Raw genomic sequence first — 27,465 nt, 5'->3', positions numbered from 1 at the left:
GACAATACGTATTAAGCTGACAATGACTGACTTTAAACACAATAAACTCCAGGGACAGGTGACAACGAACATAGTCCACAACCTTTCATCACCGAGTTCAAAGTGCAGCTCAGCACACAGGCAAAACAAGATTCATAGTCTAGCCCTGAATTCCTGAGGCTTGCATACATTTTTAAAGCAGTGCAATTGCATAACACAAACAACAACTGCCAGAAACTGTGACTGAAACTTCTCTAGTGTCTGATTGACTCTACTTGTATTATCAGGCCCCAGCTTGACATGTGCCCAAATAGCTGAATGCCAGATGAGAGGGAAGGTGGCAGGGATAATGCAAATATTTTTATCAAGTTGTTGAAGTGTTTTTGACACAACAACAGTAACATTATACCCTGAACAAAGCCACACAGAAAACTATCCTGAAGTTTATCTTCATACAAGATGCATTGAGCAACAGCAGCATCTTTACATATAAAAACTGTGAGGTTCACCTTCCTTTCCAACATAAACTCAATAAACAGAAGAAAGGTACGTAATTCCAGTGAGCACACAGATAACTGGACAAGTCTGGGAACAAGTGCCGGGCCAGTTGCAAAGATGTAACTTAAAGAAGAATTTCTTCTGCCAAACAGGAGTTAGCTTTCTCTTTGAACTTCAGGGGAAATGAGGATAAACTAGTTATTATAAAAGACGATCATTTAGTATCATCATAGTGCTTTCTAAAAATCTAACCAACAAGCCAAAGCATGAGCTAAAGCTAGTTATTTACTTCCAAAAATATAACTGTGTTTAGCTCCAAACAAATACTTCCACATACATGGCTGAAAAAAGATCAGAAGGTATAGCAGCTATTTTGAAACCTCCATTCCCATCAAACATCTTAGTTTATTTATATATTCCCCACTTTCCTTGAAGTATTGCCCACACAAGCAGCATTTCCCACTTTGGAGAATAACCATTAATTTCACACCACAGTGTTTTTTCTAGGGATATAATTACACAGAAGACAAGTATTCTTTATTAAAATATCTAAAGGCATGTTAGGTAGTTATGACTGGTAGTTATTCAGGAGCATAGGTTTTCTTTTCTCTTCCCCCCCTTTTCCTTTCCTTGTTTGCCATTTAGTAAGAGCTTTGCACATGTAAAGGAGTGACTTGATCCCAATGCATTTTTAATGTTGCAATAAATGATGTAGTAAGGTATGGACTAATCAGGCTGAAACTCTTCTGTGCAAGATAGACAACACATGCCTGACATCAACAAATGCATTCTCTCAGGGCCTGGCACACTAGGAATGGTGACATTTTCTTATGGTTAATTCTTTTAAAATAATCTTTACCTTCTTCAACTTGTATTTTATATAGTAACTGGGATGTATGTTTTACCAATAGTTGAAGCTCCCATTAACCCCCAGTTGGGCAAATGAGCTATTCTTATGGACATAACTATGTCCTGACCGAAAAGCCTGTGTCAGAGCAGAATACAACTAAATCTGTTCCTACTGGTGTTCCTGTTGCCTTTTGTAATTTCTCCTTTCACCCTACAACTCATGTAATTTTTTATCTTTTGCCTCTGTGATAATCACCCAATAAAACACGCCATTAACAATTTAAAGTTTTAGTATAGCATGCCAAAGTCATGTCAGCAAAGTCTCTGAACCAAGAATTTGAGAGCACTTTACAAGGTTTAAATTACCACACATTTTCTCATCAGAACAACACTTCTCTTGGGATTGAAGCATTTTGATGGTAAAACGTCACAAACAACATAGGCACATGAAGCAATTCAATGCAGTTAAAAGCCAACACACAGCAGAAGCTACACGTAAGACAAGAGAAAAGAGGGAGAAAAGAGAAAGAGAGGAGAGCAAGAGGATGTGTGTCGAAGGATGGCAGCAGCGAGGGAAGAGGCAGAATGAATGCACACTCATATAAAGAAAGGGAAGGGAATTTTACCAATTCTTTCTTGTTGGATCACAGAAATCCCTAATGTTAATTACAAAGTGTCTAAACTCGTTTCCAGGAAGAGGAAATTAGCTCAAATCTTTTTATGGAAACAAAATCCTTCACTTCTTAAAGTACCAATCTCGTCTGTTTCCCATATGATGGATACCTGTAAACTTTAAAGCTGCCATGTTCTACTAGCTAAATGTACAAGTGCATAGCTTTGGAAATAAATGCAGATAACAAATAGGAAATGTGATATAGGTAGCAAAGGTAAGAAACGTGTTGGAGTTTCAGCACTTGAAAACAAACCTATTCAAAGTGGTAGGGCTGAAAGTCCAACGCAGTATGAAAACATCATACTGGTGGTGTTAAAAGATGGAGATTAAGAGCTGCAGCTAGCAAATCAGTTTTCAAATGAAAATTGGGTTTTGACTGAAAGCTGCTTTCACAGAGTTTTCTTTTACTCAGAAGATGCAATATCCTGCTGTTTGCTATGTCTCTGGAAAGGAGACTCCTCCTCTGAGAAGCTTCTCTTCGAATCTCAATTGGTAGGAAAGCCAATGGCTTCTGTAGAAGTTACCATTCAGTCCTGGTTACTAAACATCTAGAAGTCATCTCTTGATTTCTAGTACTCAGTCTGAATCTAGGGATATGGCAAATTCCACATTCTCATCTTGATCTTTCTGCTCAAGAAATCTGAGAGGGCATGTCCCTGAGATGACTATCCCAAATCAAACCTGATAAACTGAAAGAGGGTGAGAAGAGCAAGAGAATATGAGAACTCAGATCCACAGAACTCAGAATTTTTAGTAGACAGGACAGAAATGTATCACAAACCCTGTAACGCATGCTGCTTGTGAAAGCCCAAATTTATCATAAGCAATGACAGCCTGCTAAAAACAAATAAAAAGAGAGAGGAAGGGTGAAATGACAAGATAAAGGACTTAAACACATTAACATCAGAGTGAACATTTTCAAAGTGGTTCCTTACATTTAATAGAAGAAGTCTATCCCTAAATCATTCTTCACTACAGTGCAACAATACGCACTTTCGTGTGTATGTGTGCATGGGTGTTGAAGATTAGAGATCTGGGCGGGGGCGGAGGGTGGAGGGAGGTTCAAATAGATGCAGGGCACTTGCAAGCAAATCAAAATTGCCTGCAAAGAGCCACTTCCTGCTGGTGACTAAGCCTTCACCCAAACAGTCAAGAGGAAGGGGCATAAGTAAAGCATTGCGAACGACCATCCCGACTGTATCCAAGTGGAGACAACTAGGACAAACAAACTCAGGAAGTGGCAGAGAGTTAGAAACCAAGAGGAAATCTATGGCACAGAGAGGAAAGCGAAGAGATTGCACTGATCCACAGAGAGGTCACCTCTGGGTCTCACTGTGCCAAGCCTTTTTCAAAACCGCTTTATTTGGACTATAATACAAAACTGGCACACACAGCTGGCGGCTGCTGCAGAGGCTATTCAAATGTTAACATTCTCAATGATAAACAGCCAAAAAAAGTTCTATGTAAGCAAATTGGAACAAACAACTAATCTAAATCTGGTTGCTAAGAGACAGAGGATTTCAGCCAAAACCAGCCCGAAGCCTCAAGAATACTTTATATTTGACCAAAAAAAGTACCTGTAGATGACGCCATGTTGGTGAAGAAACATGAGTGCTGATGTGACCTCTGCTGCATAAAAGCGGGATCGAGGTTCGTCAAATTTGCGTGAGCGCTGGATTTGAAACATTAGGTCTCCTCCATTTACATATTCCATGACGAAAAAGAGGCGGTCCTGAAATTAATTAAACAGTGCTATTTAGCTAATTTCTTTTAGCAACACAAAGGACTGCTTGAAGTTACACTTTAGGCGACCGGAGCACCTACGTCAACAAATGAAAGAAACAAATGCTACAGTTCTGAAAAGGGAAAAGCTGACAACCAAAATCCCCCAAACCTACAAAAAATGAGACAAGAGCCTCAAAGTGAGAAAAGAGAAGAAAGGGAATAGAATCAAAGTGTAGTAATAAGTAACACAGACATAAATCTTCTCACACCAACAAATACAGCTGGAATTATAATCAATTTATATAATGGAGATACTTAAATTATGCCATTTCTTTTAAAGTTTCACCATAACAATGAAGAGATAAAGTCAATTCTGCTAACTATTGCCAGGCTGCTGGGTGAATTTCAGGCTCTTTTTTCTTCTCTTCTACCAGCTACTTTGTCTGCAAAGCATCTTTCCCAAATTATGTAAAAAGAAGTTAGGCTTGCTAAACTATAGAAAACAGTGCTGCTAATCTCAAACACACAGGACTTTCTGAATTGCCTCACCTCTCATAAGACAATAAAATACAATTACATTATTAAAATACTTATCAGGCTATTTTTGTCTGATGCATCTCACTTCAAAGTTTAAAACTTCAAGCTTATTGCTATGATAGAGAACTAGAAATGAACTTTACTTGAGAATAGCAATTGATTCTCAGGCAATCACCCCATTTTGGTGTGTTTCAGAGAAAAGAACCTCAAAAGTAGCACTTAGTGAAACAGTCAGAATTGAGAACATCAGTAAATTAAGTGTGTGCTTAGATCTTGAACCATTTATGGTCTAAACTGGCAACATAGGTAAAGACAGAAGCAAAGAAATGACACACCTCCACTTGATATAATTTATATCCTATTTTTTGTAAATGTTTCTTATGAATTTTCAGTTCTCCCTGATCTATACTAAGAGCCCTAAACTGTCAGCTATTTGCCCATCCACTCTTGGTTTGAAGCTGAATTTACATTATTTCTTTACTGTAAATCATCTCCATCTATACACATATGAATTTAGACAGAGTAGGAGGTAATTCTCCTGTGACGTGGAGAACAGATCTGTGCATATTCTCCTCACTCATGTGACACAAGCATTTCGTTCTCTGGTCACACCGTACACTGGTGTGTAATCATGGGACTTCACCAAAAGAAGCCCCACCTTCCACATCACACTGCAGTCAGGCTGCAGCTCATGGTATCTGGTGTGCTGGATTGAAGAAAAGGAGAAAAGATGCAACACTGCTTTGGACAAACAAAAGCAATAGAAGATGGAAGTCAATTAACCTCCTCCAAGTGTATCCAAGCCTGCAGATTACATAGTTTATATATATATGAGTCCAGAAATTCATAAATATTTGCCATTTGTCTTTAATCATTGACTCTGCAGCTTAGATTCAAGGCACAACACTTAAAAATAACCTTAAACTTAAGCATGTGCATTAATCCTGCTCATTAAGTGCCTAAATGTTACACTTATCAGGGATGTTTCCTGGAGGAGGCTAGAAATGTTTGGCTGACTTTTTGCTGATTACAGAAAGAGGATGCAGAAAAAAAAACCCTGTGCCTTTCCCCCCATATCTTGGGAACACAGAGACTGCCAGACTGCATCAAATTCAGGATTCAGGTGGACTGGTATTCTTGGTAAAACACTGCTAACAACTTGGGTACATTACACAACATTTTTCTTACCATTCCCTACTAAGGAAAACCTGGTGCAGAATAGCATTGAAGATTCTGGCTGTATTGTACACTCAAAAGAGCATGTCTTCAGAGCCATACCTTTGTTCTTTTTGCAATGCTCAGTGATAAACATTCAAAATCATAGCACAGATCTCTTGACATTAGTGTAACCTTTGAATATAACCTTTGCAACACCCCTAACAAGACACAGACATTGTCCTTTGTTACAGACTGAGTATTTCTGAAGAGCAGCTTGGGTATAAGTGTCCCTTTGCAGCACAGGCTGGGGAGTGCCTGATGAATATTTGGCTACAGGAGCTTCTCCTAACACTTGTTGCAATTGAACCTTGCAGTGCTATTTTAACCTTTACAAAGTCAACAGTCTCCATGTGAGTAGGCACAGCCAGGAAAAGGAAATTGCAGTTCCCATTCTCCTGAGCAGCCATACTCATTCCCAACATCGCTAGCTTTCTGCTGCACCTGAATCACAAATATAAAGCCAACAATGCTAATGCAAAGCAATTGTGCAGTGTCTTGCAACTGTGACTCCCGAATGGCGATCCTCAACTTGCCACTGAGCTGAGTGCTGCTGCTCCCAACAGTCATGCCACCACTCTGACAACTGCAAGGGAAAGTGCAAAACTCCTCCCCAAAACAATGCAAAAAAGGATGGTTGACACAATTGCATAGAGCAGGGACATTTCCTAACATGTCAGGCTATACACTGTATCATTTTTATATGAAATACTCTATAATCAAAGCAGAACCGATGTTTTTTTTGACACCAAAAGACTAACTTCTGATTCTAAATATCAAAAATTGTTTATAGCTAAAACTTCAGGATCTTTTACCTTGGTTCAGTCCTTTTTAGAACATTTCTAGTTTAGCCAACCAAAAATTTAACCTGGATTGCTCAGCAGAATGTCGTGTCATTAGACAGTCTGAATGAAAGCTTTAGGAGCAGCTCCATTCCCAGAGCAGGAGAGTGCTAACTCTCCTATACTCTTTCCCATCTTCCTTATTATGCACATCTTATTCTCAATTGGAAGGGGTATTTCTAGCAGATTCTGCAGCTTAGTTGACTACCTCTTCAAAAACATACCTACTAAAACCAGACTTAACCACTCAGTGATTGAAATTGCTCTGTTGTTGCATTTCTGTGCTACATAGGGGTATTTCAGTTACTCTTCCAGCTTTCATGGTTGCACATTTTCAGCTTCCAGATGAGAATTCAAAGGAAAAAAAAGAAAGTTTGAAGGCTCTGTTCTACTTGCAGTGAGTCTTAGAAAGGGTCTGATTTTGAGAGAAGAAAAATACTAATTTGCACCCACCTATATGGGGTAAACAGTAAGATGCACAACATGCATATGCACAGCAGGCCAGAGATTCGCCATTAGAAGATGACATCTCCTTTATGAAATGCATTCAGTCCTTATGAAAATTACTTTCTTAAAACCTCTTTCTGGGCTTTTTTTGGTCAGGACAATGACATGATCAGCTGTGACTCAAATTTATGTGAAAGGAGGATGCAAGAGATGAGAGAATATCTTATGAATAGGAGCTGAGATTGGTTAAGTTCATTTTTCTCCTGTTTCCCAGAACCACAACAACAGACATACTACTTTCCCCCCCACCCCTTCATTACAAATTAGTGATCAAAATAGAGGTCCTAACCCTCTGAGTGTTTCCTTTCTATCACAATGTAAGCATACACACAGAGTGACCCAATGAGACCTCTGACCTCAGTGCAGAGAGGATTTAATCCTCAAATAGTAGTTGTGAAATAACTGTATGCTGCCTAATACATGCATCTCACTAATGTGTCACCAGGGTATCATATTGAACTGGGGGAACATAAAGTGGCTGGTCTAAAGAATTACACACTAAGGGGCAACACAGCATTTACTCAGTTAAAAAAGAGAGACAAGGTATGACTTTATCATTGATTGTGTTCCAAGAGAAAATTGAATGGGTTTGGTTTGAATTGCATTATTTTTGGACTCCCTTTTCATAACATTTGAGAAGTATGTTTTGATGAACAAAATAAATGTAAAGCAGTCCTGGGAACTCTTTAATTATATAAACTGACATAAAAGGCAAAATCACAAAGACTTTAGATTAATCCTCTCTTGGCATCTATAAAGCAAAAAAGAGGTACTGCAAAGTAAACTAATATGTTTTCTGAGGTAATGAAATTCTTTACAGGGTTTATTTTAGCCCTTAATCATACCTGCTTTTCCTTGAATTTCTCAACAGGTATGGTTGAATGAGAATACTTAAAATAATAAATGGAAAGAAAAACAGAGATTTTAAAAGCAAAGTGGACATGAAACAAACTGGCTAGAAGTCAAGACAAAAAAGTTCAACTTCACTCTGTATTTCCCTAGTATTTTCTGACTATAAATTTAACTACTATATTGGAATGCCTAATTGTCTGTCTTAACATCTCTATCATTCCAGCCTCACCTCTTGATTTTCTTAAGTGAGATAGTCTCCTGCATGCTTTGTGTCTTCATCAAAACTGACTCCAAAAGCAACTTCTTGTCTAGTCTCTCCCTATTACTATCTGAAGTTCACTTGTCACTCAAACCAGAAATCTGGTTTCATCTTTTCTCTCATTTCACTCCTTTAATTGTGCCCCAATTTAATTTTTCCTCCTCCTTGACATTCAAAACAGCTCTACAGTAAATAGTACAAACCAATCCTTCATTCTTTCTTCTGATTATTACCAGAACCTTCCCTCTTCAAAAGCATTCTCTGATTTTTAGTTTTATTTACATACTTTTTGTTGACATCAGCCTGTATGTTAAGTGCACTCCATGCCAGTTTATATTCATTTTTCTTTTGGACATTATTCCGCTGGATAGAGCTTCTACCTTTTGTTTCTGCTGGAATAATGTACGTGGTTTTTGTCTGGAAAAGGGGGATGATTTCCAAAAACATCAACAGTAATAACCTCTCAGGACATAACAGACTCAGTTTTTGCGAAGCTCCTTTTTGTGAAGGTGTGATTAATGACCAAGGCCTTCCTAATAGTAAGACCAGATAATCTTGCCAATCAGTTTTGATTTAACAGATGATACTATAGAGTCTATCGCTTGTTTAGATGTGGAATAATACTATTGTTGAGGAACAAGCTGCTACGTAAACCCTGTACGAAAGCTTAGACATGGAAAGACTTTGATGTATTGTTTATATTACTTATTGTGCAGTCCTTAAAAGATTTTTTTAATTGTTATCAGTCATTAACCTGTCTGTCCTTTGTTTGGTTTCCACTTGAGATCTCATTAACATTCAATTGCAGCTTGAAGACAATCCATTGACAGACATAAGGCCAAATACAATTATCACTGCAATCTGAAGAATACAAGCTTTTATGCCTTTTCCAATGAGTCCTACCATCTGGGGGCCCAATATGCACCCCAGCACAGCCTCATTACTGAAATACTACAAAAAGAAAGTGTGCTGTCTCAAATCTGTGCCCAGTTTCAAATCTGAAATACGCATCCATGCTACAAGCCTCAGAACAAATCTTTCCACTATTTTTTGTCTCCTTTCATTCTACCCTTACAACACTTAAAACCAGTGAATTCAGTAAAAGTATCAAACACAGAGTCCTCAATAAATAAAGATAATAAAACTAAAAAATAATCTTACCAATGCACTCCAACTACTAGGTTTTCCTTCATTTATGTTTTCATACAACTGGCTGTGAATGAATTCTTCCTAGCTCTTCCTAGAATGATTCTCACTAGCTCCCTAAATTACCTTCTTTGTGTGAACACACTTTTCCCCCCCAAATTCAGAAAGTATTTGAAGTAGATTTCTCCAGAGGCTACAGAAAATATCACTGAAATTAATATGTGTATTAAGGACAGGTAAATTTAAATGCAGAATAGTTCATATTCTAGTAGAGAACTGTTACATAATGGAATATGTTCAGCCACCAACCTTATTGCAAAATAAAAGTAAAAGATATAACTTCGATTGCACAAGAAGTCAGATAAATAGATCACCTTGGCATGCTCTGTAAGATGATATTTTATTCATATCATGCATGTATTGAATTCTTTTCCAACTAGTACGAAACTGTGATTACTTAACTCTATTTAAACAGGATGCTCAAACAGTTTGTTTATAATTACCTAAAACTATAGCAACTGTCCCACCCCTCAGAACTTGAATAAACATTTCCTGCTTCTGATGGAAATTGCACAGGCACACTGTATACAAAACTGTATGCAAGCCTTCAACACCTCAAGCAGAAGACTAACCAGGATGGCAGATTCATCTTCTACAATCCCACCATTAGGAGGTACAAATACAAACCCAAGAGAAAACCCATGTTCAATACTAAAGAAAACAGCAAAAAGCTCTCTCCTGTTCATTTGTTTTCTTTTTGAGGTTTACAGTAACAATCTTCAACAGGACACTATGACACCTTATCTGTCTCTGATTTCAGTGTTTATACACAAGGCTAATTGTGCTGTTTTTCCTGTTTTGTACCAGCCGTTCATGGAGTTCCAAATAAGAAGGGAACATTTTCTAAGAACCACATACTTCTTGGAATAAATGCCCTGTACATAGGAACTGCTATGTTAAATTTCACCAGGATACCTGCATCTTCCACCTAACAGAAATTGCACACATTCAGATTTTGTATTAAAGTATGTTTTGTCAATCAGACACATCAAGTTTCTCTCAAATTGCTGAATACTATTATAACTAGGAATTTGCCCTGTATTCAATTTTGAATCCAGTTTTTGCCCTTGAAAGAAAGAATGAGCTCAAAACACAGACAAGAGAGATTCAGAGAACCACACAAAATTGGATAAAGAAGTCCTGCAAGGTCATCTAGCTTATCCACCAAATGACAGGCAGGATCAGCTGTACCTAAGCCAAGGGGAAGTAACCTTTTCAATGCTGCAAGGCAAGCTCTGGGCTCTGTGAGACAGTCATCTAACAGTAAACCTGAACAACCCTGCTGAGCAAACTCCCTTTGGCCAAAAAAGCCCTAGAAGCAGAAGCCTCTGCTAGTCTGGTCTGCTGGAGGGCAGGTGGGTTTGCCTGTACTTGATCACAGCAGGGTCTCTTGCTTTGCCAGGAATGTTCTGTTCCCTTCTCAGTCCCCTCATCATCATCAGCATAAGCCAGTATTGAACTGTGTTCCTCGAACATAATCTGCCTCACAGGTCAGAAAACTGCATGAGTTCCTGAAATTATTCTGATCAGCTATTAAAAAATCACCTCTGTGAAGCATTCGTTGTCCTTCACTGGCAGTTCCAGTACTTGCAGAAAATACCATTGGGAAATCCTTCCACTGCTGCAACCATTTGCATGACTTACTGTGCTTACCTTACTCAAAACATCGATCCCTAGCTGTGCTGAAAGTTGCACACTACCTTCAGAGAAACACTTCTGTGCCTTCCACCTTTGTTTCCTATGCAAAGAACTGATCACTGTTCTTTCTTGATTTTACAAAACTGATCACAAAGTATTTCTGTTCTGTTTGCACAGACCCCAGACATCATGTCAACTGAGAGCCTGTGCGATAAAATCACTTCTAAAGGCCTGAAAATGGTTTCAAGCAGAGCTGGCCCTCCCTGAGACACTGGAATGATTCTCAGAAAGAAATCCATCCTACGATATCCTATCATGTGAAGGGCTGGGAAAAGCTACAAATTAGCTTCCAAATAGTCCTTTCAGAAACAGTTCAGAGGTTCTCAAAACCTTTACACTGTATTACTGTAAAGATTTGCACTGTAACATTTACTCATCTATAATATGAGTAGCTGGAAAAGGGTTTTTAAGCAAGATGTTTGTCTGAGATCTCTAATCTTCATAAGGCAGACCTGGTATTTTGCTTCTGTCATGGGAGATTTATGTTGCCTCTGTGTGGAGTATCAATTGATACTGGAACAGAATGGGGTTTTAAAAATGTTTTTCATGCCTTTAACGCATCCCATCGTACTGTTTCACAAGGAAAATATGGCTGGTGTATGTACATCGAGATAAAGTGGCTGGCTGGGGGTGGGGGACTTATGTGCCAGCAGCAGGTCACAGCACTATGGAAATTACAATTTAGGATTCAGAGCAGGAAACATTAGCCAGGGCCTCTTGGCCATCACCTGTTCTTTCAAAAAACAACAAGAGATGACCAGGTTTTACCTAGATTGGCATTCCGGAAGGAAGTCTTGTTTAGAGAAGAGAGATCCCAGAACACTCTAAAGCTGTCCAAAACGAGGAGAAGCCAGCCTGTCCCAGATTCATAGAGAGTGAAAAACTGTACCATTTAGTTATCCCTTAGCACTAATAGTTCTAGAAAAGCTTAGTTGTTCCTAATCCACATTACTGTAGTCATCAAAATTAACTGGCTTCAACATCACTTTTAAAATGTATAGGCTTCTGTCTGTACCATACATAAAGTATAAATATGAATAAAATCTATAGCCTAGAAGATGCAACTAACAATAATATACACATCAGAATAACAAATGAAGGTTACAACCCTTACACAGAGCTTTTTACTATGCAATTTACAAATATCTGATGTTTGAATACAGACTTCCTACAGTATCCTCAGATAATGAATTCTGTCAGATTACTATCTGCACCAAATTCACTATGCGTCGGATTAGTTGGTGTATGAGGCTCATCCTAGAGCAAGTAAAAAGGGAATATGATTCCAAATGTTATTAATCGTGTTCTTTAAAAAAGGTGAAGTTTAGACTAATTCAATGTAGCACAGAACCAGCAGGTGAAGAGTTGTCAGCCCACAGAGCTGTCAGTTTACTCACTGAGAATATGACATAAAATTCTAGTTGTACTTCAGTTTCTCGAGCAGACGGAAATTTCACATTAATACCTAAATATGGTCATATGAATGCAAACATTTTATTATATTGTTTCTTTTAGCTTCTTCCCACTTTAAAAAAGAGTAGGATTTTTGTGTTTTTTTTTTGTTCTCAGTTACTAATGGATACTTTGCCTTGTGCCTATGTGAATGTTTTCTGTGACACCTGTAATATAATATCTAATGTTCTGACATAGTATCTACAGTGTTCAGTGGTAAGATTCTCTTTAGCTCAGATAGGGTTTAGATCAGGATTGAATTTTTAATGCTCTAATACGTGGAATTTTTTTAGCCGAGGGCATGCAATGAAAATGCAGAACAAATCAAATCATCGCCATTTCATCAGCTCCTACCATCCAACCTTACAATGAACTGAAGCACAAAGGCTTCTAACTTTGGGAAAGTCTTTAACTCCAAATGATCCTGGAGGGACTGTGTTCTGTTGTTGATGGAGTTTTCTGGGAGTTGGTGTAAATCTTTCATTCTGCCCCAAGCTGCAGTTTTGGCAGCCATGAGCTCCATGATGAGCTCAGGGAAGAACTGCTGCTCCCTGGGACAGCAACCCTGATCCCTGCCTGCTCCCTGAAAACTCAAGCAAGCCCTGAGAGCAGGGACCCCAGAAGTGTGCTAGCTGGTGTAACATGCTCTTTATGCCTTTCCTCTCATGCAAAGGAGAAACACAACTGGAATCCTCTGCAGAAATGGTGTGTTGGGTAGTTCAAAAGGGGTATCAAGTAGGAAAAGCTTCTCAGGCCATTTCCCTAATACCTTTATTTGATGGCAGATAAGCTGTGGAAAGTGCCTTTTATGAAATTCTTTGATCTCATCTTCTTTTGGTGTTGTTTGGAAAAAAACCCTGTTCTGGTGAGATAATTTTAAAGGCCTCTCATTTAATGGCCTGATGCACACAGCAGAAAATTTTATCAAGCCTGCAAAATGTCATTACGCAGAAAATGTTACAATGTGCAGGCAGCTATTAATATTTCTTTGTTCTGATTCTTACAAGAAAACATATAAACATGGTCTTCCACTTAGAACTATGTAGTTTTTGAAGCCATTTCAGAACTTCTATGTTAGAACAACTTTGAACCTGTTTATATTCTACCAAAGAGCTTAGACAGAGATGGCACATGTCCTAGGTATCTCCTCAGCCACTAAGGCTCGGTTTTGAACCTTTCTTGTCTTTATAATTCCCATCTAGTTTATGTCTTGGAGCACACAGGGAAATGCATGAGATGCTACACACCCAACAGAGAACACCGGAGAATACAGCCAGTTGGTCCAGCAGCAGTGCTATCAGAAGGAAAAGGAACCCAGCCAAGCAAGATAATGAAAATGACAGGACAAAATACTAATTTAGAAACCATTTTCTGAGAAATTATCCATCACCACAGAGAAAAAAAACAACGACACCAAAACCAAACCACCACCAAAAGTAGCTGAGTGGGCAAGTCTTATATCACTGTCATGAGAGATTGCAACGATGCTTTTTGTTTCTAGGGAAGCAATCTGACTGAGAGGCAGAAGTTGTCTTCTCAGATCTATGAAAGCATCAGTAGTGACTCAGGAGGAAACCTGTGATGTCTTTACCAATGAGTTACTTGCATAGTAACTCAATAGTGATTTCCAGTCACTTATAGCAGGACCAGGCACAAGGAGCCCAAAAGGGGACCACGGCAGAAATACATGACCATATTTTATATTTAAATTGCCATTAACTGTTTACATCTTCAGAATTTGCAAGAAAAGAAAGCACATCTCTCCCCATGAAACAACACATTTTTTGCCATTGCACCAGCCTGTGAAAGGAGAGTTGTCTTGCATCACAGAATTCAGCACTTGGAAAAACCTGCCCCTCCTTCCAGCTCAAAACTGTACTTCTCCATCCACAGAGTAGAGACACTGTAGAAAGAAGGCAATGCAGGTGGGTACAGAAATTACTCAAGCATTTGATATGTTGTATTGTAAGCTAACTTGGCTAATAGGAGCTTGACATGAACATTAATGCATTTTGAAGAAAGAAGTAAACCAGAATCCTCCAAAAGCTTTCAAACCGCTTTCCCTGCTACGTGGGAATAAGCTTTGGAAAACTGTTGCAGTAGGGCCAGCTTCTCTATGTACTGCCTAGATATGCCATTTATGATGCTCTATGTGTTACAGAAACAATAGCTACCAGATATTCTTTACTGCTTTTAATCTGATATTTTTACCAAAGCAAAAAAGAGGGGGTGGGCGAAAAGACTGGTACTTCTCAGAGCTATTGTTTTCTTCTGAAGAGGAATCACCAAATGAAACTCAGGAAACAAAGTCTGAGCATTAAATAGAGTGTTTTTACCAATTTCTCAGTACAAGCTTCTTATTCTTTGGAGCTGATAATTTTCCAGCCTTTAGCTGGCTAGCATTTCCCTTACATTCATCAATAAGTCATTAATAATCAATGTTCACATCAGAGCACTCCTCCTTCATACGTTCTTTATAGCTCCTTACTCTTGTAACCAACTCAATCATTTTGCACTACAGAAAAACCAATAAAGATTATTCACTGACGCAGCTAGGGGCACACAGTATTTTGTATTCAGCAATTTTACACCTGTCAGAGCACAATAAAACATTCACTGGCCTTGTTTTAGGACTTGGTTTTCTAACTTTTATTCATTAGACCAGGCCACTGACTCCTACAGGACATTTTGTGAGATTAAGTGGTAAGAAATTGGCTCATTTATACTTTTAGAAAGTTTTGGTGGGCGAGAACAGGGCATCTTGTCCTCCATTCAAAAGAAGGAGATGAATGAAGCCTTTGGCAACATAAAGATATTCACTGCACTACAGAGAAACAGCTCTTCTCTATTATGTGAAACGTTTCAGTAATGTTCCCACGTACTTAAAAACAAAGGTCAGCCAGTGACAACAGTTGGTTCTAGCTTGACAACACAGCAAGAAACTTCTACTGCACTGTGATCATCCAGATGGAAAATTTATATGAGATACCGTCATATCAGTTCACAAACTATGCCCTGGATGCCAGAAATAACTTAAAGTCTGCAGTTTACTTGAACATGATGTTCTGAATAGTAAAAAATAGTTGCATTTGTACTAACAAAACCTTGCTGAGGATTTCAAGTTTCGTACAATGAGACATTAGTATGAGTAACTGGTGTCTCCGCTCACATGAAAGAAAACCAGCACAGTATTATTTTGCAGTCTTTAAAAAGAGGCTTTCTTTTTTGGGAACCTTGCTGAGCCACAACAAAGTAATTATGACAGTAAGAATAGATGTGCTGCTGCTCTAAAGTAAGTTAAGAAATGTTTTCATCTAACTCCAGCTTTTTCTTCAGGACCCCTCTTTGCTTACACGTATTACTTCATAGTGCTCCAGCAGACACAGGCACAGTAACATGCTGATGCTGATTTCCTCCAATCCATAGAACCATAGAATAGTTAGGGTTGGAAAGGACCTTAAGATCATCTAGTTCCAAACCCCCTGCCATGGGCAGGGAAATTCAAGCTCAGGCCTTCAGACTGTACATACAGAAGAAGATAACGAGCTCAAGTGCGTATACTATTATGAGTTGTAATAAAACACCATAACAAGGCCCAACAACAGAACAACTTTTCACTGATAGTGTTTTAAGTAATATAGACCCAAAGTTTCCCTGCACAGGGACTCAGTATACACCAAGAAGAGGTACAGTTAGGATGTACAGGGTGGAACAGCACGACATTTAGTTAAAGCAGTACTAGGAGAAGTGCTTGCAGGGCATCTCCTGCCTAACCTCAGGGAGCTGCAGGCTTTGCTGTGTGCTGGAGCTGCTGCTGGAACCTCAGGAACCATCTCACTTTGCTAAACTCCAGGGATTGCATTTTATCCCTCACTTTTTACAGATGCCCAGGCTTTTTCCCATTGAGCAAGCTTTATTGCATTGCCTGCAGCAATGAAAGAAGAGATGCTCATCTACACTTTGGGAAGTGTATCCTTCATTCAAAGAGGACAACATAAAATTATCACTGAGTCAGGCTATTTTGGAAGAGAGAGACTAAAAGATCTGTTGCTAACTTCACCAGTGGTGCAAGAGTGAACACAAAATTGTGATCTCTCTTCATTACCTCTTACACTATCTTTCGTACTCCTAGGCTGCCCTAGGTAACAGTTAACATAAAAGTTTCATTAGATGGTGATAATACATAATAGTTTCTCAAGTTTTTCAGCGCTTTTTGTGAAACCTACCTGTGGAAACATGACAACATCAAAATTCCCTTGAGATGGAGATTAGTATGAAGAGCAGCTTATGGACAGAGTGCCCACCCTGGGTATATGTTGCAAGCAAACCTCTGTGCAGTCTCTGTTGCTAAGCAGAAACCAGATAACCTGGCTCTGCTGGACAGCAGCTGCCAGAGAGGGAAACGTAACCTTCATGTGCTCTCTCTTGTGTCTCTTGCATACACCACTTGCATCCACCCACAAACTCAGTTTTCATGCTTTGATCTGCTCTCATGCAGAAAAACCCTACCCAACAAACCCACAACAAAAAGGAAGAATGAAATTAGAGCTATAAATAAACTCTAAAAAAGTTACTTTTTAAGACAATACAAATTCAAATAATTACGTCTAGTTCAAAATAACTAATATATGCACAGATTCTTCTATTCAGCAAATGGTAAGGGGACAGCATATGTACAGAGCTACCGCATGAACTGATACAGTGAGATGGGTCCATGACAAACTACCTCAGTACAGGAGCTGAGCTGAGCACTGTCAACCTCTGTAGCCTCAAATTTAGCATTTACCACTTACAAAATTGCTAGTGATAGCTTGAGGGCCCTAAGGGAACTTACAGGCCTTAATATCCTTGCCCAGCCTCCATCTGGGAGGGATAACCCCTCAATGCTGCCTGTGAGAGTGCTGTTTCAGTCCAGCCAGGGCTGTAGGTGTGCACCTCTGGCCATGACTCCCAAATGAACCCTGGACCTGGTTCATTCCACCACCATATTGGGGGCTGTCAGTGAATACCCTTCCCAGCACCCAGCTCTGCTTATCACATCTGACCCTGTCACTGCACCAGGCAGTGAGGGTGTCCTGTGCTGGGTCACTCCCAGTGCCTGGTGCTCAGACTGGCCATTATTCTCACTGACAGACAGCATGTACCTATTTCTAAATGTACGAACAAATCTGAGACAATCTGAGACAAAGGAAGACAACTAACATTTGATACAATGGGTTCCTATGAATTTCTGGTACAGGAAGATTTTCTGCCTAAAGCACAGGTTATCTCCTGCATGACTTAGTCACTAGCAAGGTGGCTTCTCAGAAGGAACACGGAGGGACAGATGTCTTGGATGACTATGGAGATGGCAAGTACCTTACAGGTTACAGATGAAGACTTTGCTCTGAACTGAATTAGGCTGAACTCTCTCTAAGACTCAGTAAAACCTTAGTAAGTTAACACTGGATCAACAAGTCCACCCTGAAGCAACGAGTGGATACACACACATCAAGTGATGCCATGAGTACCTTTACCAAGTTACTGACCTCTGACTTGGGCCAAGCTTTTGTGAGATCAGGTTTGCACCTGCTGCTTGGAGCAGCATACGTACAGAGGCTTCAGGCTGCATGTATTCACTGTGCATCTTTAGTGCATACCGAAGCAAATTTAAAACATTAGTCCTGTAAATACATGCTTGTATGTGGAAATAATTGCATATTTCAAATTTACATTTATTTGAATCATAAGGTCTCTGAATTTATTTTTGTCAGCTAGTTGCTCAATGAATTTCTATCTCGCCATGGAGGAAAAGTGTTTTGATACACAGCAAACACAGACTTCAACTTATCTACTGTGTCTATAGTCTTTCTAAATTATCTAGAAATCTGCTTCTTTGATTTGTTCTTTAGCTGGTTAAAGGTTAAAAAACTTTAAAGAACCCAGCATTTATTGCAACATCAAAGATGATTACAGAATAGCCTGGCAGTTTACTTCTCTCTGCAGAATGACCATAAAAAAGAAGGATGTGTGCATCAGGAATTTGTAGAATGCTTTGCACTAGAAGATAAACTGAAAAAGGAATGTGTATGTGCATGAATACAGTAAAGTTCCTATTTTGACAATCACTGAAATAGCTTAAATGGTACCACTTTTTTGGAGAGCTTGAAAGAAAGATATACCTGAAAAATACTTAAAGAGATGACAGAATAGATCCAGGTCAGCAAAGTCTAATTCCATGTTAAACAGAAGATATAACATGCTTCAAAGTACAAGAAAGAGAAATAACACAGTGGAAACATTCAATTTACACTAGATTCTTAGTATTTTACTACCACAAAATTTTCAGCCATCTGCTGCCATTAAAAGCACTTAATGCTACCAAACAGATGGAATGAATTCATCTCAGAAACTAAGACCTGGCCATGGTTCATGAAGCTTGCAAACACACCTTGCTCAACAATTTCGGTAAATCTTTGAATGAAAATCCCCTCAAAACTACTTTCCATTTATTCATCTTAAAGAAATGAGGGGCTTGCAGTAACACATGTGCAATACTCTTAGAGCGGAATGTTCCATGCACAAAGGACTGCAACCTCTCTCTTATTCAGAATAAGGGCCCCAAGCCAAATGATAGAAAACTGAGCATTACCATCCAAGACAGTGGCACAGTGTAAGTGGATCAGCCTAAATTCTGTATAGCCACAACCCTCTATGTTGTGCCATATTCCAAAGCCGATGGAAAGATATACCTCACTTGTACCACCAGTGAGGGCAACTGTCCCTTGGCTCCCAGAATGAGTGTATGTGTGTGATCCCACAATAGAAACAGGAAAAGAAAACAAAAAAATCAATTGTTTTTCACTTTTTTTATGCTCCATTTCTAAAATAGTAGGGATAACACCGTTCCTATTCTAAAGCAACACTCAGGAACACTGGTGAGGTAGTCCAACATTTTGGAAAAGAGAGGTTACCTTCTTTCAGGCTTTCAGTTCAAACTTGGCTCTGAACCTTTTTTCATCTAGGATTAATAAACTAACATTAATGCATGAAAATACTTAAAAAGGTTTGGAAAAAAACAAGAGTGAACAAGGGTCACATAACTTGTGCGTATCAAGTCATCCAACTTTGAAAAAGAATTTCAAAGCCTTTTTCCTCCGCATCTACCAATGAACTGTGACATTTGCTAACGTGCAACAACGCAAATCAAATGCAAAAACATACTCAAAAAATTCCATTGATCAACCGCAAGCTGTCATTAAAAGCCTGTGGTTTCAAGGCTGTAGTGGGGTAGTAAAAAACCAATGATCTCCTTTGGAATATCGTGTTGTGAATAAAGCTCATTATCGTTCCAAGCCTCCAGTCAGCTGGATCTACAGACTGCACTGATTGAAAAGTCAATTTGAAGATGTCTGACTGCAGAATGGGACCTGATTTTTTTACTAGGTCTATCACATCTGTACATGTTTTCTGACCATGCTGAAACAAAGGCAGGGATGTACACCTACATTAACAGACTGATTTCAAGATGAAGATTAAAAAGAAGCACCCCCCCTGAAAAAAAACAATGAAAAAAACAAATAAACCCATTAGTCTTTTGAAGTACAAGTATTTACATCAACTGGAATTTTACACAGATTCATGGATGTATCAGAACATTATGGCTGCACAGGATTATCCTCCTAAGAGAATACTTGAAACTGAAAATGACAGAGGAATATTCTAAAGTCATTTCACAGAAGTGTGTAACTACCTTTGGTTCTGAAGTATTTCTCAAAATCCATGCATTTGGCTTTGGTGACATGGGATCACTTTTATCTTCACTTCCACATTAGAAACAATATAAACTTGACACTGACTCACAGAACCTCAAATGCCTCTTAGACAAAAAATGTTTCCATTCCCCCATCAGGTGGGCTTTTCTTAATTCTGACTTTAAAGCCAAGCAAAACATGTTTCTGTGTCTGCAGTGAGCAGGAATAAAACAATAAAATTGTTTCAGCTGCTGTAGTCCAGGAAGTAAAACAAAAACATGATGCCAGAGCAAGAATGCAAAGTCCTAGCTGTCTCCTTTTCATCTTTCTGCATTTATTACCCTGCTGCTAAATTACTTACTTTGCTAGAAACAGACATTTGTCAGTATTTAATAGGTTATTTTTTTAGGATGATATTGCTTTGCTAGCTTCAAAGTGCCAGTGAAGTGCTAGCTAGTGGTGAAATCATTCACATCAAGTTCTTATTAGCATGTATTCAGCCTGTGAGCAAGCGGACAGACTCCACACAGTGATGTGCATTTCCTGAGGGTATGTGCAGTGCTTTACATATTGCATTAGTGCTGAAATTCTACAGAAGATGAAGGGATTTTAAAAGTACTTCAAGAGTACAATAGAAGGAAAGATCTTCAGTATGGCAAATTCTATCACAAGACATCTTTTCAGCAAAGCTGCCATAAGAATGGGGAAGGTCCCTCCACCCAAGGCAGGAAAAAATTCCTTCATTTGAGTACCATTTAAAGCACTTTTTTTTCTGTACTGCCTAGCTAGCATTTTAAGTACCATAAGTAATTTACTACTGCTGTGGAACCATTTTTTAGTCTCTTTACCTTATGAATCCTCTTTGGTTTTGAAATCATAGCAGCACTGGGGTGAATTACCACTTTAGTGCAAGTTACCAAGGCATAAGAGTCAGCATAATGATCAGCTTCTTTTGCACTTCTCATATTATCTTTACTCATAAGTGAGACAGAAGCCTTACTCCTACCAAGACAGGAGTGACGAGACAATTGCTTTTACTAAACATTTTAAATTCCACAAACACCACATCAATAAAACATAAAAATGCAAACTAATACATTTTGACCCAATGTCAACAATGCAATGCTCCACAGGCGACTGAAAGCAGATGCCCTTCTCCTCCATCCACCAAACTTTAGTTAAATCCACCCCGCCAGAAGAAAGGTCTAAGTGTAATATCAAAGGTTTCCCCATGAGCCCTAAAGGCAATCTGGCAACAATCACTATGGATCCATTCACCCTCGGTGATTGTAGGAGTGTTGCAGTAGTACTTCATCCTACTCCTTCTAAAGCCACAAGGCAGCCCTTTCGCAGCAAGGAAAACAGGGATCTTAGACCTCCTCGATCTGTTAGATGAGATTTTACTCTATTATGGAAATAAAACCATACCTAGAAAGATGCCATTCAGGTTGTTACTAAAAGATGAAAAAAAAATCCATGCAATTTTAATTATCCAGAAACTAGAGGATATGGTGGTTAAAATACAGTGAGACAGGCTGGACCTGGTTTATGTATTCTGCCCTTCATATTTGCTAATTTCTGTGTTAGCCAGCAAGGCAAGCCTTACCACTTTTTTCCCTGGTGAGGCTTAAAAGTTAGCCCTTCCACCTTACTTCAATGCAGTCTTGTTTTACTGAAAAAGTATTGAACATCCTGGACAGTGAACTAGCTGCTTCCAAGTATTTCTTTCCATCAACCACAAAACAACGAGTTGCTGGACCTTTGCCAGAGTGATCTTGGCTTATGGAGGGACAAGGCGCTTATCCTTTGGAAAGGGGAGGCCATGGAAGTGTCCTGAGTTGCACTGTGCTTGCTGCAGCTTGTGCAGTGTTCCACTGCTGGTTTATTTATGTCTTACCAGAGTAGAAAACATAAGTTTAAGTAAATTGAGGTCACAAGATGTAGTAAGCTTCTACAAACCTAACTCAAGCACGGTATTAAGTTCTTGGCAAGCTTTTGGTAATACGATCGTCTAGAACAAAATAACCTATTCACCGGCATGAGCAAGTCAAAACTCACTTGAATCAATGGGTCTGTGATTACTTAAGACTAGCCATGAAGCTACTGTGTTTAGCAGTACTGGCCACTGACCAAGTATACTGCCATAGTACTGGTTCTAGATCCCACTGCCTATGTACAAACATTGACTAGGACAAAATACTGACTCAAGCCTTTGTACAGTATACAAATTTAAATACACACTTCTTTTGAAGTTCAGGAAAATTCTTTTTTCTGTTTTCACTATTGGTTGCAATCTTATTAGTCTGATGAGGCCTGGAAGTGAAATTGTTAGACAGGATTAAGAACTCTTTTTAATACCCCAGCTAGAGAGAGGAAATACTCGTGATATGATTCTTACTGAGGATGCAAAAGAAGAAAATTTCTAGCCCATGCTAAATCAACCACTCCTCATTTGCAACCTGTTTAAAGCTTTACAAAGCTCTAAAAGCCTTTCACTCTTCCTGAATCCAAAAGAAAGAAAACATTTGTTCAAAAACATTAATTAAAATCACAGAAAAATGTGAATTATGTAAAACTTAATGAGATCAGAAACATTAACCTGGAAATAAGCATCCTGGCAACACAACGGTTGTTTTCATTTTTTTTCTGGTAGCATATAATTGAATTTCATGTAATTCTATGGCACTATAATTGATCATATAAATCTCAGTGAAGTAGTGGTTGTCATATTTGCTCAGCTAACAGAACACTAGATGATCCTTTTAGCAATTCTTTTCCCTGTTATAAAAGTGGAGTTCAGTTGTTGAAGGAACGATAACAGTATCACTAGCCTTGTGATGTTATTTATCTGTGCAGAGTTGCAGGCTGTAAAGAGTTTGCTCTCTAAGCAGAGTTCAGTTTTGAGGCAGACTCCCTGGAATCCCCTGGAATTAGGGAGGGGGGAGTGAAGAAGTAGCCAAGGAATAAATTTACTGAACAATGTTTTCCAGGCCCAAGAAACTTTACAATTGGACAGTCAGACTTTGCACTATGGATTTCTCTGTGAACAGAAAGCAACTTGCTTCTGTGTGGCAGAGGAAAACTAATATATAAGGTTAAACAGGTATGACAGATATTGGTAAGACTACATGTCCCATTGTCATCAGCTTAAACAACAGAAATAAGAAATGCACATAAATCTAAGTGTAATGTTATCCTGTTTGTTTCTTCTTTTTGCAGTAGCCCCCATGAATCACATATCTGGGGACCTAGGGTCTAAGTGTCACACACTGAGAAGTACTCATTTAAGGCATAAGCTGCTCTGCACCATCCTGGTGAGGTGGATCAGCATTTCTTCTGTAGGTAAGTTTTTTTCCTTAACTAATGCTGTCATTCATTCCTACCTGCAGACTATCTCACAGGTGAGAGACAAGAGTTCACTACTAGACTTCCAGTGGCCTTAGTTCTCCTGCAGTTAGCGCATTAAAAAATACTGGGACTATATTTCTGTACTTCTAGTTCACGCTACACATAGTATACACATAGTATAATTGGAAACTATTATATTAGTAGCTTCTATTTATGAAGAGGCATTCATCACTTAACTGAATTGACTCTATTTCAAGAGTGATTTTGAGTGTACAATGGAGAATGGGGATGTTTTATAAAGCTACCCTCTTTCATTTCTGGAAAATGCTCATTACACAGGTTCGGGGTTTTTTTAACTATTCCTTTTTTACCGAGTTTCACAGTTCCAGTCTTCAAAGATTTATTCCTTTTTTTTCTCCATTCATGTAATAGTCTGGGGAATGGCTAAAAAAATACCATCAACACTTTTACCATCCATACACTTTATCACTGCTCACAGCAGTATTGATGGATTTGCAACATCTAGCCTTGCTTTGTTTGAACAACTGACTTGAAATAACATCATAATGCAATGTTAATCTGTCAAAGCCTTCTGTAGAAAATTACTGTCAGTTATGTTAAAATAAGGATAAATTTCTGTCCCACACAGAGTCCAGGCACTGGAATTTTCACAAACAACTTTTCAACAACTTGCCCATTTGTTTAGCTATATTTTAAAAGCTTGGCTTTAAGTGACCAAGTTTTAGAAACCTTTAACTACAGTTCAAATGCAGTTCCAGAAATGCTTGCTTTAAGAAAAACAGAGAAGCTACAACTATACACAGCACTTTTTTAATTTAACTTATTCCTGCAGGCTTTCATCCAGAGACTATTTCAAGGCTTTTTCATCCTTGGAGGACTATTGCAAACACTCAATAAACATAGCTTCAATCCCCTCTCACTTCAATGAAAGTGCATGTTGAGTTCACTGTGTGCCACACAGATGCAAATGAAATGGTAGCCCAGCACACTATCTCGCACCAGCCAGGTGGGAAGACCAGACAGAAGCTGAGAGAAGCTAGCAACTATTTTGTTGGTTTGCTATAGTTAAACTTAGACCAACATTCCAGATAGCATTCTCAGGATTCCATTGAAGAAAACAAAGAAGGTCCTGTTGTGGTTCTCTAAGAGAGATACTAATTCAGAAACAATGTCCTCAGGAGAAGATACAAAGCCCAGATAGATGCCAGGGCTGCAGACAGTTTCAAAGAGATGGGCTATGGATATGCAGCAATCCCTGCTCAACAAAAGCTTCTCATGTTATGTGCTATTAGTTATGCACTCTTGAAAACACACAGAATGCTGGATATAGTGAAACACCCCACCAACATTACAGTAACATACCCATGCCTACATAGGAAATGACCTATTGAAAGATCTGGGAAAAGCCTTTAATTTTACCTTTCAGTTCCTCTGACTCTGAATAGAGGTGACGATGTACAAACTAGGAGGTGACAATAACACTTAAACTCTTCTGTCATCAAATCATGTCATTAATCACACAACAGCATGAATGCTAGTGAAATCACTCTGACAAGGAGAATTATGATAGGTTTCAGAAATCATTATAGATGTCACTTTACTGGAGACTTAAATTTAGTAAATGCAGTCAAGGTAAGCCAAGGAATAGCTCTCCCTGAAGAAAAGAAACAGTATACTGGAAACTACTTAAAGACAAGAAGCAGCTAAAACTAGAGCCAAATTATGTACATTCCTGAAGTAAGTGAAATTGCTCATAACAGTAAAAGCTGGTTTTGGGGCTAAAGGACTAAGCTTGATTTCCTATCAGCATACAAAAGTGTGTGTGTGTTTTGTAAATAAATATACCGCCCCCTCCCCCCCATATATAAAGGAGCATCACAGAAACAGTCAAAGATTCAAAACCCAGTGAATGCTAGAATTAAGAATGCTCTCATCTATTTCCCCTTTGCCTCTTTATAGCTGCAGTTTGATGTTGTTTACTTAAACAATGACTATGTTTTCTTTTGAAACCCCACTTTATCATTACAGGAAAGCTTAAAGAAATGTTGTCAATGAAGCTGACTTGTAGAGAAAGGATGGTTTCAGAATTAATTGCCAGCCTAAACAGAGGGAGTCTGTCCTTGCCTTGGTTACATCATCAACCCTACTAGTTAGGCTTCGTACTTTAAAGTGTTCTAGAGTTGTTTGTGACCCGTTATTCTTCCGCACTGTCTCTGCAGAAGCTTAGGACATTAACAGTGACATGTGAAGGAAAATGAAATGCGTTGTTCATAGAGTGTAAAGAGTATAAAACACTAGTGCTGAAAATACATTAATACGCTCTGTGAACAATTTTATTCCATCTAACTTTAAGATAGCCAATAAACATGCCTAGTTTTGAAGCCTTGTCAGCTGCAGCTCCCTACATGAAGACAGAGTTTATCTCCCATTTCAGTGCTACAGTTAGGAATCTAGGCACAGGTGATGTTTTACAAAAACAAAACTGTTGAAGATTATGGCTGTGATCCCTCTGTACCTAAGGTCTCCAGCTGGAAACCAGTCATAGCCACCTCCACAAGGTGCCTTGTTTATTTAGTGAAGCATTTGGGCTGAATGATAAAAGAACCAGAAATACCCAGGCTGGGAAATAAATCAGCATAAAGTTTACACCTGGTACCTATACAAGGTATTGCACTGATTTATCACACATACACAAAACCACACTTCCTCTTTTACTACAGCAATGATCTGGGATAAAAATGTATGCAATCATGGAATTATGGACTGCATCATTCATGGGAATTCTCAGTACAGTAGGAAACATTCCTAAGCTTGTGAGTGTTTGTCTGTATGACCTTACCTCAGTGTTCCAGGACACACTTCTGAGGAGAGGTTAACAGTTCTTGTTTTTACACTAAACATTTAAAGGCTTTGGTGATCAGTTTCTTTAAAAGTAGTTGTTTGCATATAGAAGGAAGATATTAATGCATTCTTTGCCAATCACTTCCTAGTGGATGTAAATATGAGTAAATCAAGGGACTAAAAAGTTTTGGGGAGCTATCATGCAAATTCTTGTATTAAAAATTGCAAACTACAAGATTTTATACAGAACTGTAAGAGGCTTATACAGAGGAGGGAAAAACATCAACCACTCTTTACAATAGTGATGAGGAGAGTCAGGCAAAAGTAAGGAAAGTAAAGTGGACATCTTCCTCAAAGTCCTCAATGATTTCCACAGAGCCAGAATTTCAGCTTGCACTACTTTGGGGACAGGAAAAGTCCTGTTAAGTAAGGGAAACTGACCTTGGCATGGCTGGCTAACATTAAGTCAGCTTTAGAAACTGTTGTCTATCTTTTTGCCTTGTCAGCAGGTAGCTTGGTAAAACCTAGCTTTATATCCTTGAAGGCGTGCCCCACAATATCTAGGGACACATTACACTGGAGGTGCTGACGGAGAAGGGACATGTTTAACCTTGGCAGGGGGAAGAAGGGGAACTTAACAATAAGCAGTTTTCTTTTAAGCAGCAGCTGGTTTCTTGAACTTCACTTAAGCAGAGGAAGTAGCATCCAGCTGGGCTACTGCTATAACAAAGGCTTTGACTAGCTCAGAAAAGGGGCTGGGCAGAAAACGGAGGAAGAAAAAACCCAACTCCTGACTTCTTATATAAGATACTTTGTATGCCAGCATAGTGTCTTGAAGCTATTCATCGCTGGAATCCTCTCTTCTCCTCTGAACTTGTTGCTGCAGAAAAACTGGGGGTTTGAGCAATTTCGGTGTTGCAAAAATTGTTTCTAAGAAATAAAAAAGCAGCTAAATATTTTGACGCTGCCTCATAGAAGAGGAATGTTTAGCACAAGCACTATTGTGATAAGTGCCATGTAAGGAGATACACTCAGAAAAACTGCCCCTTCCCCCCCTCCCCAAGGATTCTTGGATACTTTGGCAATATTTATTTTAGGCCTATCAAAAATAGAAAGAAAAAGAGCAGGGGTGGAGGGCACCAACATGAATCCTCTGGCAGCTTGGGAGGGCTCAGAAGTCACTCTCTTCACTTGGAGGCAGTAATTCAGATGTGGGTGCTGGCTAGAAAC

At 38.9% G+C, this 27,465-nt stretch overlaps 1 protein-coding gene across 1 annotated transcript in view; it reads right to left on the bottom strand.

The window, feature by feature from the left end:
* PRKCE (protein kinase C epsilon) overlaps positions 1 to 27,465 on the bottom strand; it is a 282,199-nt gene that overhangs the window by 46,365 nt on the left and 208,369 nt on the right. Inside the window, exon 11 of the mRNA XM_005144578.3 lies at positions 3,577 to 3,731. Coding sequence (XP_005144635.2) covers positions 3,577 to 3,731 — 155 coding nt within the window. The remainder of the gene's footprint in view (positions 1 to 3,576; positions 3,732 to 27,465) is intronic.

The sequence above is a fragment of the Melopsittacus undulatus genome, chromosome 3, assembly GCF_012275295.1.
Source record: "Melopsittacus undulatus isolate bMelUnd1 chromosome 3, bMelUnd1.mat.Z, whole genome shotgun sequence".
Lineage (NCBI taxonomy): Eukaryota > Metazoa > Chordata > Aves > Psittaciformes > Psittaculidae > Melopsittacus > Melopsittacus undulatus.
This window is presented reverse-complemented; position numbering and strand designations above follow the sequence as displayed.